Source organism: Pavona decussata, unplaced genomic scaffold (assembly GCF_977016875.1).
Source record: "Pavona decussata unplaced genomic scaffold, jaPavDecu1.1 SCAFFOLD_40, whole genome shotgun sequence".
Taxonomy (NCBI): Eukaryota; Metazoa; Cnidaria; class Anthozoa; order Scleractinia; family Agariciidae; genus Pavona; species Pavona decussata.
The window spans coordinates 2,063,088-2,078,286 of record NW_028145462.1 but is presented as its reverse complement, the minus strand read 5'-3'; the positions used below and the strand labels follow the sequence as shown (position 1 = coordinate 2,078,286).

The following is a 15,199-nucleotide window of genomic DNA, read 5'->3' as shown; positions in this document are numbered from 1 at the left end:
TCAGTATCCTACAGATTTAGGCAAGTGAAACGAGGATACGTTTAAACCGAAACGCTCCAATGGAGGTTATGAAAGCGTCGCTCGACCGTGCGCAAGGCATCGGGAGTGACTAGATATAGAAACTTTGGGTTGGCATTGGTGTCCTAGAGCGGTACCTAACCAAAGCTGTTACGGATATCACCAGATCAGCCCCGAAGGCGATGCGATGGAGATATTCGTAATAGCACCCTACGCTTCCAGTATTATAAGTGATTAATGTACGATCTGAGTTCTCTATCAAAATACGCGCGCGCCCATTGTTTAAAATCGATCACGTGATTTTCATTTCCGTCACGACACCACATTCAGAAAGTGCTGTGTTAGCGATAACTCATGAAAATCGTGCGTTATTGCAAATGGCTTCGAGGTTTGCACAGGTTGGAGAAGAGGAAATCCTTCAAATCATCAGTGACTCGATTACAACGAACACCAAGAGACAAACAGCCTGGAGTGTTTCCATTTTTAAAGGTAAAAGTGAAACAAAACAACTGAAATTTTGTCTGTGCTTTTCTGTAAAACCTATTTGTCGTTTGCGAAAAACAGGTGATTTCGCCATTCGGGCTTTCTGAAGCGTAAGCTTTTAAAAAAGAACCTTAAAAAGCTGAATGAATTTGTAGTAAAATTACTGTTTTTCTTTTCGCTACTATCTAGAATGTCTGAAGAATTGGAGAACTTGAGTGCAGAAATATTAGCCGAGCGACTGAGTAAGTTTTACCAAGAACTAAAACAAGAAGAAGGAAAGGACTACAGCCGCTCAGCTCATGTAGCAATAAGAGCGGGAATCAACCGTTACTTGACTTCAGAAACAGTTGGAAAGACATTTTCTATTATAACTGATCCGATTTTCAAAACTGGTGAAGCCAACTGTCCAGTTCAGTTGCTAAAAAATTTGATTCAAGTTCTTAATCCAGGTGAAGAGGCACTGTTTCAGAGGCCGAAAAGAAAATTCTGTGCTAGCGATGAAATCTGGTTTAACAGAGCGCCGCTCGGCGTGAACACTTTAGGAAACATGATGAAAGAAATATCAATAGCAGCAAACCTATAAGCCAAGTTTATACAAACCATTGTATAAGAGCGACTTCAGTGACATTGTTAGATAGAGCAGGAGTTTCGTGTAATGCAAGTGTCTGGCAATAGAAACGAGGGAAGCGTAAAAGTGTACTGTGAACGACAAACGCTACATCAACAAAAACAATGTTCTGAAATTTTGGCGGCACCAGTTGCTTCGACGGCATTGGCGACAAAACCGACACAGCAGATAGAGTACAGCAATAGAAATGAAATAACGTACCAAAACATGTTCGCAACTACTACAAGCTCGCCCAAATTTGTCGACTTTGGGAATGCAAAATTTGAAAACTGTAATTTTGCGTTCACGTATAACGTGACAAAGAAAAGTGATTGACAATTGCTTTGAACAGTCAACAGGCTTCTCGCCGACTGTAGTTTCCAATTTTTATAGCTATTGAACATAACTAAGCTTGTGTACAGGTATTTGTGAATTGTAATTTGCTTATTATTGAAATACACCTGTACTTATTTACGGATTTTTTATTTATTAAAATTGTTTTGTCATAATAATTGTTATTGTTTTGTTTTCCCTTTAACGTGTATCGCGTGCAGTGAACTCAGATCGTTAGGGTTAGAGACTGTTAGTTCGTGTTTTGTTTACAAATACACGCACTTGCTGACTGTACAATGAATTCGAAATTTTCAATACTGCACTCGGCCTAAGAAGGCCTCGTGCAGTATTGAAAATTTCTCGTTCATTGTACGGTCAGCGCGTGCGTGTATTTGTAAACAAAACACTCACAACAGTCTCCATCCCACAAATAAATTGCGTACATATATTAAAATGCTCTGTGTCGTGTTTCTGACAATTGTGGGAAGATTTATTTTGAATTTTCTTTGAATTCAATAATTTCCGGTTCTTAAACTGACAAAAAAAGTACTTTTGGACGAAGAGATCCTTTAATCGACCCAAGTTTTTTTTTGCAAGCAGTTTAAGATCAGAAATCACATCTGCGCATACGTGTTAAAAATGACTGGTGTTTCTGTTAGTGGCGAAATGTGGCACGGAAGGTCATAACGCCCCTCGTCTCGTCCCAGAAAACAAATAAATACCTCAAAATCTCTGAACAGCGACTTGCTGTGAGTCACTATCAAGCCCATGTAAAGTTATTAAAACACTTACGCCTGTTATCGATGGTTATTACTTCACATTTAGTCGAGTGGGAATCACATTTATAAACGGTTCCGTATCGATTGTGCTCTTCAAAGGGTGACGTCTTGTTTCCTAACGGTGCTCCAACCACGACCCTTGAACACAATCAATGTAAGAAAGAAACTAAAGATTAGTATAAACCCAGTAGAAAGTGTCCTTATCCTACCAACTGAAAAAAGTAATGAATGTGTGATAAACAGTCCCTTTAGCAAACGATCGATCCAATCTCGTACCCAGCGTCCTCAAGCTCTTTGGCCAGCGGTTGGTCGACAGGAGAGACTCTGGGGTACTGGAATTTTATTGCCGCAGGATTTCTGCGGTAAAACAATGGAAGCCGCTACGGAGCTTATACAGAGCATCCAATCAAAAAATTTAAATTTTTTCGAATCCTGGGGTTACCCGCTGACCAAAAAGCCTGAGGACTCTGGGTACGAAATTGACGATCGATCTAAAATATGTGTGGTCGTCAGAAGATGATAAGCAGTTTTCGTAAAGTCTCGAAAGTGATTGGAATCAGTCGAACGTTCTTCGGAAATCTTTGGATGACACTCGACACTAAGAAGAGACACCGTTGATACGATTAAAAAAAAAAAAAAAAACCGGAAAAACACGTGAGAAATACAAGTTGTCTGAGATCCGGCATAATAAATTGATAGCTGAGAAATGGCGGGACATTTCAGTTGAGACCCTCTTATAACCATAAATTTATTTAAAAAAAACTGACTCATTGGACAACGCAGTTCGAGGGTTTCGATTGGTTTAGCGGCCATGATATATGAGCCATTACACTATGGCCCACAAATATGGTAAGAGTATGCGTCAGGGGTAAAAGAAAATACCACTAAATCAGCAAAATTTAGCGATTTTTTTCGTGGTTGTTTTTAATAAAAAAATAATCCCCCTCGAACTTGTTGGATACGAGATGACCAGTAGCCAAATCGCCGCTGCGCGCCTCTTTGGCTAAAAGTCGGCTTGTATCCTGAACGCGCGCTCGTCGAATAGTTAGGTATTTAATACATTTTTTAGCGATTTTGTTCATACTTTCCTCCTCAAGTTGATTATGAGTAGAGGTGCCCAAAAGCTCGCAGTTCTAAGGCAAGCGCTGTTTAGCAATGTCTTCTTTGAGTTTAGTTGCTTCTGGTAATGGAACGTGTTCATTGTGCTTGATAGCTTGAGTCAGGTCAGGTCAGGGCTGAAGGAACTGGGAACCGGAAGAAGTGTGACGTAACTTTCTATATTTTTCTTCCTGCTTCGTGACAGGGAACTGATCAGCAAGACCTTCAAAAGGATTGAATGCACGCATCCGTCTACTAAATGCGGATCCAGAGGAATTGAGCTGTTTTTTAATACGGAGGAACAGGTAAAGTATAATTGCAAAAGTGAAAACACAAAACAAAACAAAACAAAACAAAACAAAAACGAATAAAAAAAAAAAGGATTGATAATTATGCCGCGATATCATCAAAACTTCGCTCGAATTTTTACAGTTACTAGATGGAATTTCCAAAATTTTAAATTTGTCAAAAAAAATTGTACTTTGTGGACCGAGGTCGGCTGATACTGACAAGGAAGTGTAGTGTGACGATAACGAGAGGTTTGGCAGTAAGTTGACTAAATATAACTTCATTCAAGGAGTGTAATATTGAATTGGATATTGGCCTCGGTATTTTCGTCAATGATAATCGTTAGAATAATAGCCTAGCGTTCAGTTCAGACATCGATGAGTATCCTCGCGTTGTTAGCGCTACCATATTTATTTTCGCTCCATCTACCACCATCCCCCCCTCCCCCCTGAGGAAAGCCGGACCCTAGGGAGTGGCGGAAATCGAGCCTAGTTGATTACGTGTTCTTTGGATAAAAGGCATCATGACGACAAACATTCCTTTTCAGACAGATCATTGTCAATGCGTTGTTATTAAAAGAAGTCTGAAAAGAACGTGTTATTTTGGCCATGATCGGAATATATGGAGGAGCCACGATAACTGGAATCAAACTGGAACCGCTGTTATAAATTGAACGAGAACAGAAAGCATTCAGCCCCGGCTCGCGCAGTACTGTTTTCCTACTGTCATGTCATGTCGGTTCGAGTTATTTTAATTCATGGGTACATGGGTGTATATGCCAATCAACATACAATAGTGAGCTGTTTGCATGCTGAATTTGTCATGCACTATTGAACGCCATTCAAAGAAGCAAGTTCCTGTATATTGATATCCGTGATATGATATCTACTGAAAAACTGATTCAAGGAGGGGTCATTGATATTGGTCGCTATTAATAGTTCCAAAATAGCTTCCAAAAATCGCAACGCACGATTTCACTTTGTAATTCCATTGTTATTCACGCAAAGCAAACAAGGACGTGACCACATCTAAAGCTTCGTCAATGCACAGAAACATTCCCGCTGCCATAAAGCGACATTTTTTAAGAGTTCTTGTGAACACGTCGGTCGATTTGGTGTGTACACGTTTATACCCCACGGTGTGTGGTCAATTTGGTAACGTTAAATATATACCGACCTTTATGGGTACATGAAAATTAATTAATTAGCGCCAAATAATCTGACGTTGGTGACAAAAAAAAGTACGGTAAAAGACTTCAGTGCAACCGATTAAAAATGCGAAATAATAAATTCGCGAATGATGTCGTTACTTCTTGTGAGATAGGAAATGTAAACTTGTTCTTCAACAGTTCATGCGGTTCTCTAAAGCGCATCGGAAATCGAACCTTTCAACGGCTCCCACTACACAGACCGACACCTTTTCAGTTATGTAAAGACGTGTAAGATATGTAAAGTTCGTGCTGATTACATGCATGTTAAAGTTGTTGATAAATCAGATAAATAAACATTCAGAAACGTAACCATTTCCCTCGTACACGGAGACAAGCCTCGAATATTCTCAAGTCTCGGGAAGGCGATAAATCCCGTCGTGTGATCGAAGTGACCACCCGTTTGATCATTCAATTAGGAACTGTACCGAGCGGTGTCTGTCTTGTTGTGGTTTTTTCACTTTTCTCAATAAGATGCCTCAGATATTTCCTTCAAAATTTATCAAAACTGTTTGGAGATCAGTGTAAAAGGTTTTTACGGCATGATAATTTAATACTGCTTACCATCTTTTTCCATTGTTCTGTGCGTGAACGGCCACAGCATATCCAAAATATTCTCCTTGTGCGCCCCTAAAAACGCACGGATCTTTATGATCCAAATTAAAACCAAACACAAATGCAGCCTGGAACGCTACAAAAAGTGCCAAGTGAACAAGCCATTGATTTGCCATCGTGGGTAGGCAAAATGCGTGAATGATATCTCAAAAGAAGCCCCCCAGATTAACGTCTAAGCTCCAGCGACTAGTGTTGTGTTGTGTTGTGTTATCTTAGATCAGTGAATAATAAAAAGTGGGAAGAGTTATTATATTGCTCTTCAGCGTGTATGCAATGCCTTGCAGTTTTTGACACAAAGCGGAAGTGACATCACGCACATTCCCGAAGGCACGGCCACTACGTGAAGCGAAGAAACTTCGGCTTTGTTTATTTCCTCTGATTTTCACGTGGCTAGCTTAACGCTTCCCAGGATCGTGACTACAAATCCTTTAAACCTTCGGTTGATAATTTGAGGGTTATAAATTCTGGTAGCAGTTTTTGTTTGAGAGGATGTCAGTTGTGTTTTTGTCAATTGCAAGCCGCGTGCTAATCTTTTTAAAACAACTCCAAGCTATTAAAAAGTCTAACATCTGGTCCTACATGAAACAGACAAGAGTATCTGTATCTCCCGGAGGTGGGGGAGGGGGGGGGGGGGGGTAGTTCTCTGAGTTTTTAGTTGGGGTGTGTGGCGGTGCCGCACATACCTATATGACTTAGGAGAGTATCCCCCCCCCCCCCCTCCGATTCGTATTGAGTGAATCAAAAGTGAGCAGTTTCGAACAAGTGTTGCGACGAATTCATCCATGTGAATAATCAAAGCACAGTTAATATGTGATAAGCGTCAATCTGTGTCAATTTTGTTTGGTCAGGCTTTGTTTACAATTTCACCAGTCAGCCCAAGGAGTCGGGAGGAATTCTTTGGCGAACGATGTTTTGTCTGAACATAAAGGGAGAAAGGGGAGGGGGGAGCTGAAAGGGAGGGGGATGGGGTCGGGAAGGTGCTTTTTGCAGTATTGACGTCCACCTTATTTTTAGAAGTCAAATTTCAGTCCTGGTTTAATGATAATTGGCTTTCGGTTTCGTTTACCTTATTGTAAGAAATTAACCGGGTTGTGTAAACTAAGGTTCCGTTTGTGCCAAATGCCCGGATCACTTCACTGATGCAAATGTGCTGGAACGATAGCAAACGATCGGAACTTTTGCCAAAACGGAAAGAGAAACAGGACATTTTCAAAATAGAAACTCTAGATCTACAAACTTGGCATGGCTGCAGTTCACTATTTTCGGAAAAATTACAAATAGGTGTCTGGAGGAAGCTTAGCTTCGTCTCACCCCCCCCCCCCAAAAAAAAAATGGGGGGGGGGTGGGGGTAGTGAGAAGGCGTTGTAGGTCACGCGACGTCTATCACGTTATGATAATCCCAATAGAAAAAAGGTAAAGCTAATTTATTCATACACCGTTAGATTTCAAGCTAGAAGCTTGTGGGACCGTGTACATCAAACAAATACTTTCAACAGAACATTACAGTGAACATAAACATCTTATTTAAAAATTCCAGCTGGAAAGGAGGCTTACCAGTTGGCAAGTTTCAAAGCGTGGCCGAGGATTTGAACAAGGAGCTACCCTGAAACAAATCCAGTTAATGGCCAGAGAGGAAACTCGAATTCGCGCCTATAACCACTTGGCCATGCACACCACCACCCCTCCAGGGCCACGTGCTTGACTGCGCATCTTTTTCAGGGGTCAGTCATGCCTTTAAAACGCCTACTCATGTTGTCCCTTTGATATAACACATCTTTACAGCGATCCAATATGAAAATATAGCCAATTCACTTAGTAATTTAATTGATGTATTGCTTTACCTCTCTTTCGTCGTATAACTTAAGGTTGCACCGACCCATGGCTAAAGTGTATGTACCATGTTAAAATACATAGTTTATACTCAGTAAAATAAGGATATTTGTTAGTGTCTGTTTGATGTTAATCATGCAGTATTCTAAGTTAATGATACAACTGCCGGGAACGCAACCTTACCTTAAGGCGTTGTCCCGTAAGTACAAAAGCAGATTAGGCATTTTGTGTAAATAAAGCGGCCGCATATACATCTGGGCCCCCGGTTGTTCGAAAGCCGATTAGCGCTTATCTCCGATTGAAGGATAACTGAGGTTTTCATCTCGCTCGTTAAAAATATTTTTCTGAAAAGCTAATTTTAAGCTAATGGTAAAGAAAAGTGTAAGTCAAAGCTGAGGGACAAACAGCCTTTGCCGGGCAGAATCTTGATTGCTTAATGATTAAACTGGTATCAAAGTTTATACCAAACTTGGATTAGTTTAATCGGGCTTTGAACAAGTGGAGCCAGATTTACCCGCTATTGTTTCAACCGCCGAAAATCAGACTGCGGTCGCACGCTACGCTTTTGAGTCTATAGTCATCCAATTAAAACGGGCAGATTTTCGCGCGGTGCGTTGGTGGTCGGCTCTTCCCTTATTAAAATAAGGGAAATATAACAAAATCAACGCTCCATGAAATCGAATTAATACTAGACGTTCAGTGCACGCTATTTTTGATTATTGTAACCTCCAAAAATTTGAATCCTGTTTTTCGGCGAGGGCAGTTGGAAAATTGAACCTTAGCGCTTTTTGTTTGACTTGAAGAAATCGTTTATAGAAAGTAAGAGGAGTTTCTGGTTAAATGTTATGATTTTGAAAGACTTCAGCGTTTTTATCTGCATTATTTCTTCAAGCTTTTAGCAATCCAAAAATGCGTCAATACATGTACTGGTAGGTAGCCACATCAATTTTTCAGGGGGAGGGGGAGCCACTTAAAACTTCCAGGGGGAGGGGAAGGGGGAAAGGAAGAATTAACAAAAGCTTAGATTTTAAGGTGATTTGGGGTTAATGGTTAATAGAAAGACACCAAAAACAGTCTGCTGACAACCCGAAGCTCTCGCGTTGCGGCAGACCAACGGCGGGTGTGAACAAGCTCGTTTTTCCCTGCCTTGTTTCTTTGCTAAATGACAACCTATTTCATAAGAATTCAAGCAAAACCTCCCCCGTAGGGAAAACATATTTGCATGGCCAGTTCATTTATGAAATACTATTAATCTTATTCTTCTATTAGTCATTATTGTCATTCTTTCAAACATTATCAAAATAGAGAAAATGACACGACAGGGCCTACTTCCTCTAAAACTAAAATGTTTAATTCCGCAACAAAAATACGCAGTATGATTTATTACAAAATACAATTAAGTACAAACAGTAAGATACCAAAAAAACTACCTAAATATCACAAAACCCAATTGCTTAAAGTTCCTTTATCGTTAATTTTTCTTGCAAAATGTTTATCTAAAATCGACCCGTATACCTTTATTTTCTAATACAAAATAATTCTGTTCTTCCAATATTTCCACAGAAGCCAGGACTCTGCGTCATTTCTAAGCAAGTGATACAAAACTATCACCTAAAAAAGCTAAAAAAAAAAAAAAGCGATTGTTTTTATTTAATATTACGCACTTACATTTTACAAAAATAATATTGATATTTTCGTTCTTACAAGCAAATATTTTTACGGGTTCACGCGCCCTTAATAAACAGTTCAATTCTCGGTATAATGGTATTAATACTCTTCCACAGCGCCATGAGAAAGTTAAGAGGCCGCTAAGCTAACAGCCTTACTTTGTCAGAAGGAATCACCGAAATCCAACATCTCACTTCTATTTCGTTTCCTTCCCTTAATCTCCGAGTTTTTCGGTTCAATTGACCGCATTTACTATCATGGGAAAAGTTTCGGAATTTTAAGAACTTTCCTCGAAAAATTTTCAGGCATCCATCGCACTTCCAAACGAAAATCTCGTTAAAGTGGAAAACGTCCAGAATTTATCTCTATTAAACGCAACTACTAAGGTCGACGATGATGAAACCTAGCAAACTTCTTCGTTACATGTTTCTCGAAGTGTCTTTGTACGAAGATTCAAATATAACAACTTGAGGCCAACAGGGTGCTCAAAAATATATTGCTAATTTTGCTCATCAGCCTCGAAGGCTCCAAAACATTGCAAACGCCTCTGACCAATATTTTCTTGTTCGCATATATTGAATAAAATTCATTGTTCATGTGAAAAATGTTAGGTCTTGTACCAGTCTAAAACAACACGCTCGCCCGAACCGTTGGAAACTCTTAAAAGAGAAGCAATCCTGTTTGCAGTTGTATTTAATATAATTAATCGCAAGCTTTCAAGTCAAGCGGTTTACGTTTTACAATAATGACGACACGTATTGCCGGGTTCTGAACTGTCAAAGACAACGCAACTGATCATGCCGGTAGAAACATTTCCGTAAACATTTTTCAAGGACGGTATACGAATGGCGAACGCCGTGCTTTTATCCCAATTGCGGCTACAGTCGGAAACCGGTTACGGACACCCCCGTTGTTGCGGGCAAGTTCGTGGGTCCCGGCGGAAAGGCCATTCATTTCAAGCTCTGTAAAATTAACCCGCTTAATGTACATACCTGTTAACATGGACAAAGGACAGTGCAGACTGGAATAGTCTCATACAAAAACATCTTATCTCATACAAAATTACAGCAAATGAAGTCGACAGTTTTTTTTAAAGCCATTTTCAGTGTTCAGTGCATAGCGACTATCTTTCGACGTGCCATGTAACCAGGACTAAGTCTTAAATGTAAACCGACTGATTTAATCACAGTTGAACTCGACTTTAGACAATGATGGAAGGTTTATTTTTCTTCAGACTGACTTGGAGGAAATATCAAGAAGTCAATCCGAGATCGATAAATCAACAGTTTGAAATCTAACGCCTTGCAAACAAAATGGCCGATCTCTAGCTACCGGAAGGTTCAGAACAAAGCCGAACGGCGGAAAGTGGTCAAATAGTTTGAATTTTCCTGAGAGCCGTGGAAAGTTAACATGTTAACACGTTTATCAGCCATTTGAGGCCAGTAGTTGTTGTTAATTTGTCGTTTATTTTGCCAAACTTGTCCGGCTTAATAGTTGATACGGTCTTTCAGCTGACAAGACCGAAAAGGATTGTCGGTGGCTTTAAATTTTTGTAATTCAGTTGTAATATTTCATGGTTGTCAGTGCCATAGGTTGGCTGATGATATCAGACATATTTGCCTCTGTGGGAATGATTCATTCCCAAGTTTGGTAAATTTATTAGTAAAATCATCCATATGATCTTGCGGTCTTGTAGCGCAGGCTTCCGCCGACGTTAATTGAAATCGCCGTATATTATTACTTTGGGTAAATATTGCATGTTTTTGACCAATCGTAAACCGCCTTCCATTTGTCAGAACTGGCCGGCCAGACCGACCAGTCTATAAATCGAATGCGTCATTTTGAAGGGATGGTGCTGCATATCTTGGAGAATAATCACTCGGAAAACAGTACGCGCTGTTTTAAAACAATTCGAAGGACTAGGATAAAACTTATCCTTCAAATTGGTACATTCTGTTTACGAATTGACCGGTCTGAAAAGTGGAAAGCGCCCGTAATCTTCCCAGTGTCTTAGTGACTTTATAGGCAGACACGAACAGCAAAAACCAAAACCATAGGACGGACAAATTACGACAGCAAACCGTTAATACGCCGGACAGTTTCAGCTGAGTGTCCTTAGTTATTAACGGGGTTCGGCTGTACTCTGCTATCGCCTTTGAAGTTTGCAAGGTTTCATAACTCGTCCTTCATTTAAACGTGTCGTGTTTTAACTTGAGGCTTGTCGAGCAACGATCACTGGAAGCCTCCTACGCAGACGCTCTTTGGGCCCGTCACGGCCCAGGAATGCGTGACAAGCCCAAAGAGTTTGCTTGTCATTGGTGCACCTGAGTCACATAACGCAACATATCCCAAGCAAACCTGGGATGTCGGCAAGGAACGATCATTAGACTGTTCACAGTCCCCCATTTTCCCCCGGAATTTTCGCGACTCGAACTCCCGCCATCTTGGTTTGTAAAGGCGAGCGCAACCTGGGGAGAGTGCCAAAATTACCGAGGGGGGCCCTAGTCAGGGTACGTTGAGTGGGGGAGGAGGAGCGAGAAAAAAAAGGGAGGCTGTAACAGCTTCTCACTGTGTGATGTTCAAAAGGCCCGTTGCACCAACAACGGCAATACGTCATTGACCAATTAGATAATATTGTTCCCGCCGCCTCCCTACTCCCACCCCCCTCGGTAGTTTAGACACTCTCTCCAGGTTGCGTTCGCCGTTACAAACCAAGATGACGGCAGTCCGATTGAAGCGTTCTCGAAAATCGCAACAGAAAAAAAGAGGACTGTGAACAGTCTAACTGAGCATAGGCTATAGGAAAAATGCAGTTCGGCTAAATTAAGTCTAATTTCTCTGAAATAAAGTCAAATTAAACTCACAGTGCAATGCAACGCGCACGATTTCTAGCGAAAGTTGTCGTTTGGACATTATCTGTTTCCCCAAGCTCCCTGGCATGCAGTTTTCCTCAAGCTTCCGGCGCTCTCAGAAAACACTTAGCTTCTCGGAACAGACAACGGCGACGGCAACGGGAACAAGAACGTCACAGAACGAAAGGTTTATGTGAGGAATACAAAGGCGCTGCACGTGAGTTATAAAATTTGGTACATTTCTTTGCCGATCCCGGTAAAACAACAACGCGAAATGACCAAATTCAAGGTTTGAGGAGAACGTGAGCACAAGACGGTAAATTTCTCCTTTTGGTTTTTAACTTACGCGCCTTTCGCACCAATCCAGTTTCTGGACAGTTAAAGCACATTGGACCAGTTGAACGAGAGGGAATAATCATGAAGTACTTCAAGTAACGTGAATTAATATTTCCAAGTGAGGTTTCCGTTGGCGTTCCCGTAGACTGCAGAACAGGCGGCTTTTTTTTTTTTGCGTTTTTCAAAAAAAAAAATAAAAATAATAATAATAATAACAACACCTGTTCCGCAGGCTAGCGTTGCCGTCGCGGTTTCTGAGGGTTTCATTACTGTCTGCGGATAAATAATCGACAATATTTATTTTCGCGCGAAATAAAGGTTAATTATTGCTTAGTTATTTTCTATGTATAAAGCTACAAGCTACTGGAGGCATTTTCTACTTCATGTCAGTTCAGTAGTATCTGGTTCGGAGATTTCCTTTATGTTCTTCCGTTTGAAAAATCCAACCTACGATATGAACGAGACAAGGCACAAATTAAACTCCTATCTAGAACAATATTCATTCGAAGCATTTATAGAACCGTTGAACTGTATATCGCGTTACTGTGTAACGAATAACTGAGAACAAACTGAAAAATTAGGTACGCATTGCGTACGTGTGGGTAGTGCTGTGCACGCACTGGGGACCTGTTTATTTACGGACGGACGGACGGACGGACGGATGGACACACACTCGCTCGCTCACTCACTCACTCACTCTTACATGTCTGACGACATACAGTCAACTCTCTCAAAGCGACTACTTCTCGTAAGCGACCACTTCGTAAACAACCGTTTTGTTTCTCAGTTAAATACTGATTCAAGAGCTCTCTCGTAAGCGACCACCACTCAAATTTCTAAGGGACCACGACCACCTTTTAGGCCAGAAATTTGACATATTCTTTTGTTTTCTGTTTCCGGTAAGCGACCACCCAACATATTCGCGTATGATCTGAGTAAATAATTACTCAGAAGCAACAAAAGTTCAATTTTTAATGACGCTACCCCGGACAACTGGCAGTTTACAGACAGAGAAGGCTACTATAATTAGATCCGTAGGTAAATGGAAATTGTTACAGTGATCTGTTCCAAAATGATACACAAAGTTTCGTCAGAAGAATGAATAGATGTGAAAAAATCAAATAAATTAGTTTCTATTGCCTAATTTTAGCTGCTAGGGTAATATTTTTAGGTAATTAATTTATCAGTCCAGCATTAGGCTTATTTTATTGATCTTTCCCGTAAGCGACCACCTCCCGTAAGCGACCACTTTGTCGTGCACCAAGGGTGGTAGCTTACCAGAGAGTTGACTGTAGTAGGTAGAGCACTATATAGTGCACTACCCACAACAAACACAAACTTCAGAATGGTGTTGTCAGGCCTTCCTCTCCTCTTCTCCTCCCCCGTCCCCCTCCCCTTAGGAAGGCCTGGTACTCAAGTAAACTATTAAATAAATTCAATGCATAACGCAAGCTAACTTTCTGCCAATGCCACGCAACACTGCGGCTTCCGTGACAACGTAACGAACGGGTGCAAACTACGGAATTGAATCCAAGAAGTTTTCCAGTTACGATAGAACTACAGGTTCCAGTATCACACAAGAAGCTATCTAGATGGAGTTGTGTGACATCTACTTAACAGACACTACTAAATTACAATCATAAATAAAGTCGAAGTAACCCGTTACATGTGTTCCTTGTTGTTCAGTGTCATGAGGAGGTCACTTATTTAGCGTTCATGGGCACATTCTCCTCCATGGGGGCCGAGATATCCTTAGCTCGTTTCCTTTTGAAAAATCCACACTAAAGAAAAAGGCAAATAACAATGAAATCCGCGAGTGCCTTAGAAGAGTAGACATCACGTGACCGCGATGGATGAGTTGACGTCACTTTCGTGTACAGTGGTGCAGCGTAGAGAAGGCAAATCTTTGTTTATATACATTGTTTTACCAGCTTGCCCCTTCACCTTGACATCATTACTCCCTTTTACTTGTGCTTACAATAAATTGTGTTTAAGTGCAGTGAGCCATGAAACACAAGAGCCGCAAAACAGACATACAGCCCAACGTCTCTAAACGCCATTAAAACGGTCACATGTACAGTTCACTTGGTACCGTCGAGTCAAACATTTACAAGACTTTCAACCCGTAATACGGACACCTAGTTGGATTACAAAGTTGCTTATGACTGCAGAATGTACCGAGTATCCAAAACTCCGTCTTGCTTAGAATTACTTTTCTTTGTACTTGACGAATTATAAGTGATTGATATTTCAATGCGAACGCTAGTTGAAAACCTGGGTCACTGCGCATGCGTTTTCCCGACTTAAGGGGGCAGTACACGTGAATTCTAGATTCATATCACTTTTAACCTTTAATCTTTTACATGTATCTTCTTACGATTTCACGCCAATTAGAAAACACCATCACAAATAAATCCCAGAAACATCTCAGAATTTTGTGGTGATTTTCAGGTAATTGAGAAAAATGAAGTTTTTTTAGGTGATTGAAAATTAAATTGGGTAAACGAACAACAAAATGTCCGCTACCAACTGATCCCGATGTTGCCTCCCGTTGTTAGCAGACAATTTGTATGCGAGTGTAAGTCTTTCCCCTTCTTTAACTTCTTCATAAAATCATTTCCCATTTCACCAACGTTCAGAAACCTTGATCAAAGTAAACGCAACTGATCAACATGTCGACTCCGACTCCCGGGTTTTACAATCTATTACGTTACAATACGATACAACAACAAAGGTACCAACAAGAACGATCGTGCTTGCTTCACACACATCCTCTCATACTGTCATACACTAACAGAAACCCATATAGTGCTTTGTTTAACAAAATATTGTGCTGATAACAAACAAACAACAAACACAAAGGCTTCATCGTGCTTATAGCTAACAAAGGAAAACGACTTTGTTTTCAGTAAAGACAAGTTAACGCGTGATAACGTACGAACGATATATCTATTTGTGTAAGTGAATGTGTATAAGAGTACGAGACAAGGCAAATATATTAAAATGGCTATTTCTCGTTTCGGCGCTACAATGTTTATTACGAAATTTCCTCCGTTACTTATCGCAAACAATGGATATTTCATTT

At 40.5% G+C, this 15,199-nt stretch overlaps 2 protein-coding genes across 5 annotated transcripts in view; both read right to left on the bottom strand.

The window, feature by feature from the left end:
* Nucleotides 1–5,712, bottom strand: part of LOC146483159 (integrin alpha-V-like) — a 99,695-nt gene extending 93,983 nt beyond the window's left edge. For 2 of the 3 annotated variants that reach the window (XM_085106353.1, XM_085106352.1), the window contains exons 1-2: nucleotides 5,378–5,712; nucleotides 2,234–2,358 (exon numbers count right to left, since the gene is read on the bottom strand). In XM_085106353.1, coding sequence (XP_084962479.1) covers nucleotides 2,234–2,358; nucleotides 5,378–5,544 — 292 coding nt within the window. In that variant the 5' untranslated portion in view covers nucleotides 5,545–5,712. Of the gene's footprint in view, nucleotides 1–2,227; nucleotides 2,359–5,377 lie in introns of all 3 variants that reach the window. The other variant, XM_085106354.1, reaches the window with a different exon arrangement.
* A 2,875-nt stretch (nucleotides 5,713–8,587) lies between these two features.
* The window catches only part of LOC146483158 (integrin alpha-9-like), a 56,545-nt gene continuing 49,933 nt past the window's right edge, over nucleotides 8,588–15,199 (bottom strand). Inside the window, exons 32-33 of one of the 2 annotated variants that reach the window (XM_085106363.1) lie at nucleotides 13,781–13,895; nucleotides 8,588–12,561 (exon numbers count right to left, since the gene is read on the bottom strand). In XM_085106363.1, coding sequence (XP_084962489.1) covers nucleotides 13,818–13,895 — 78 coding nt within the window. In that variant the 3' untranslated portion in view covers nucleotides 8,588–12,561; nucleotides 13,781–13,817. The remainder of the gene's footprint in view (nucleotides 12,562–13,780; nucleotides 13,896–15,199) is intronic. The other variant, XM_085106364.1, reaches the window with a different exon arrangement.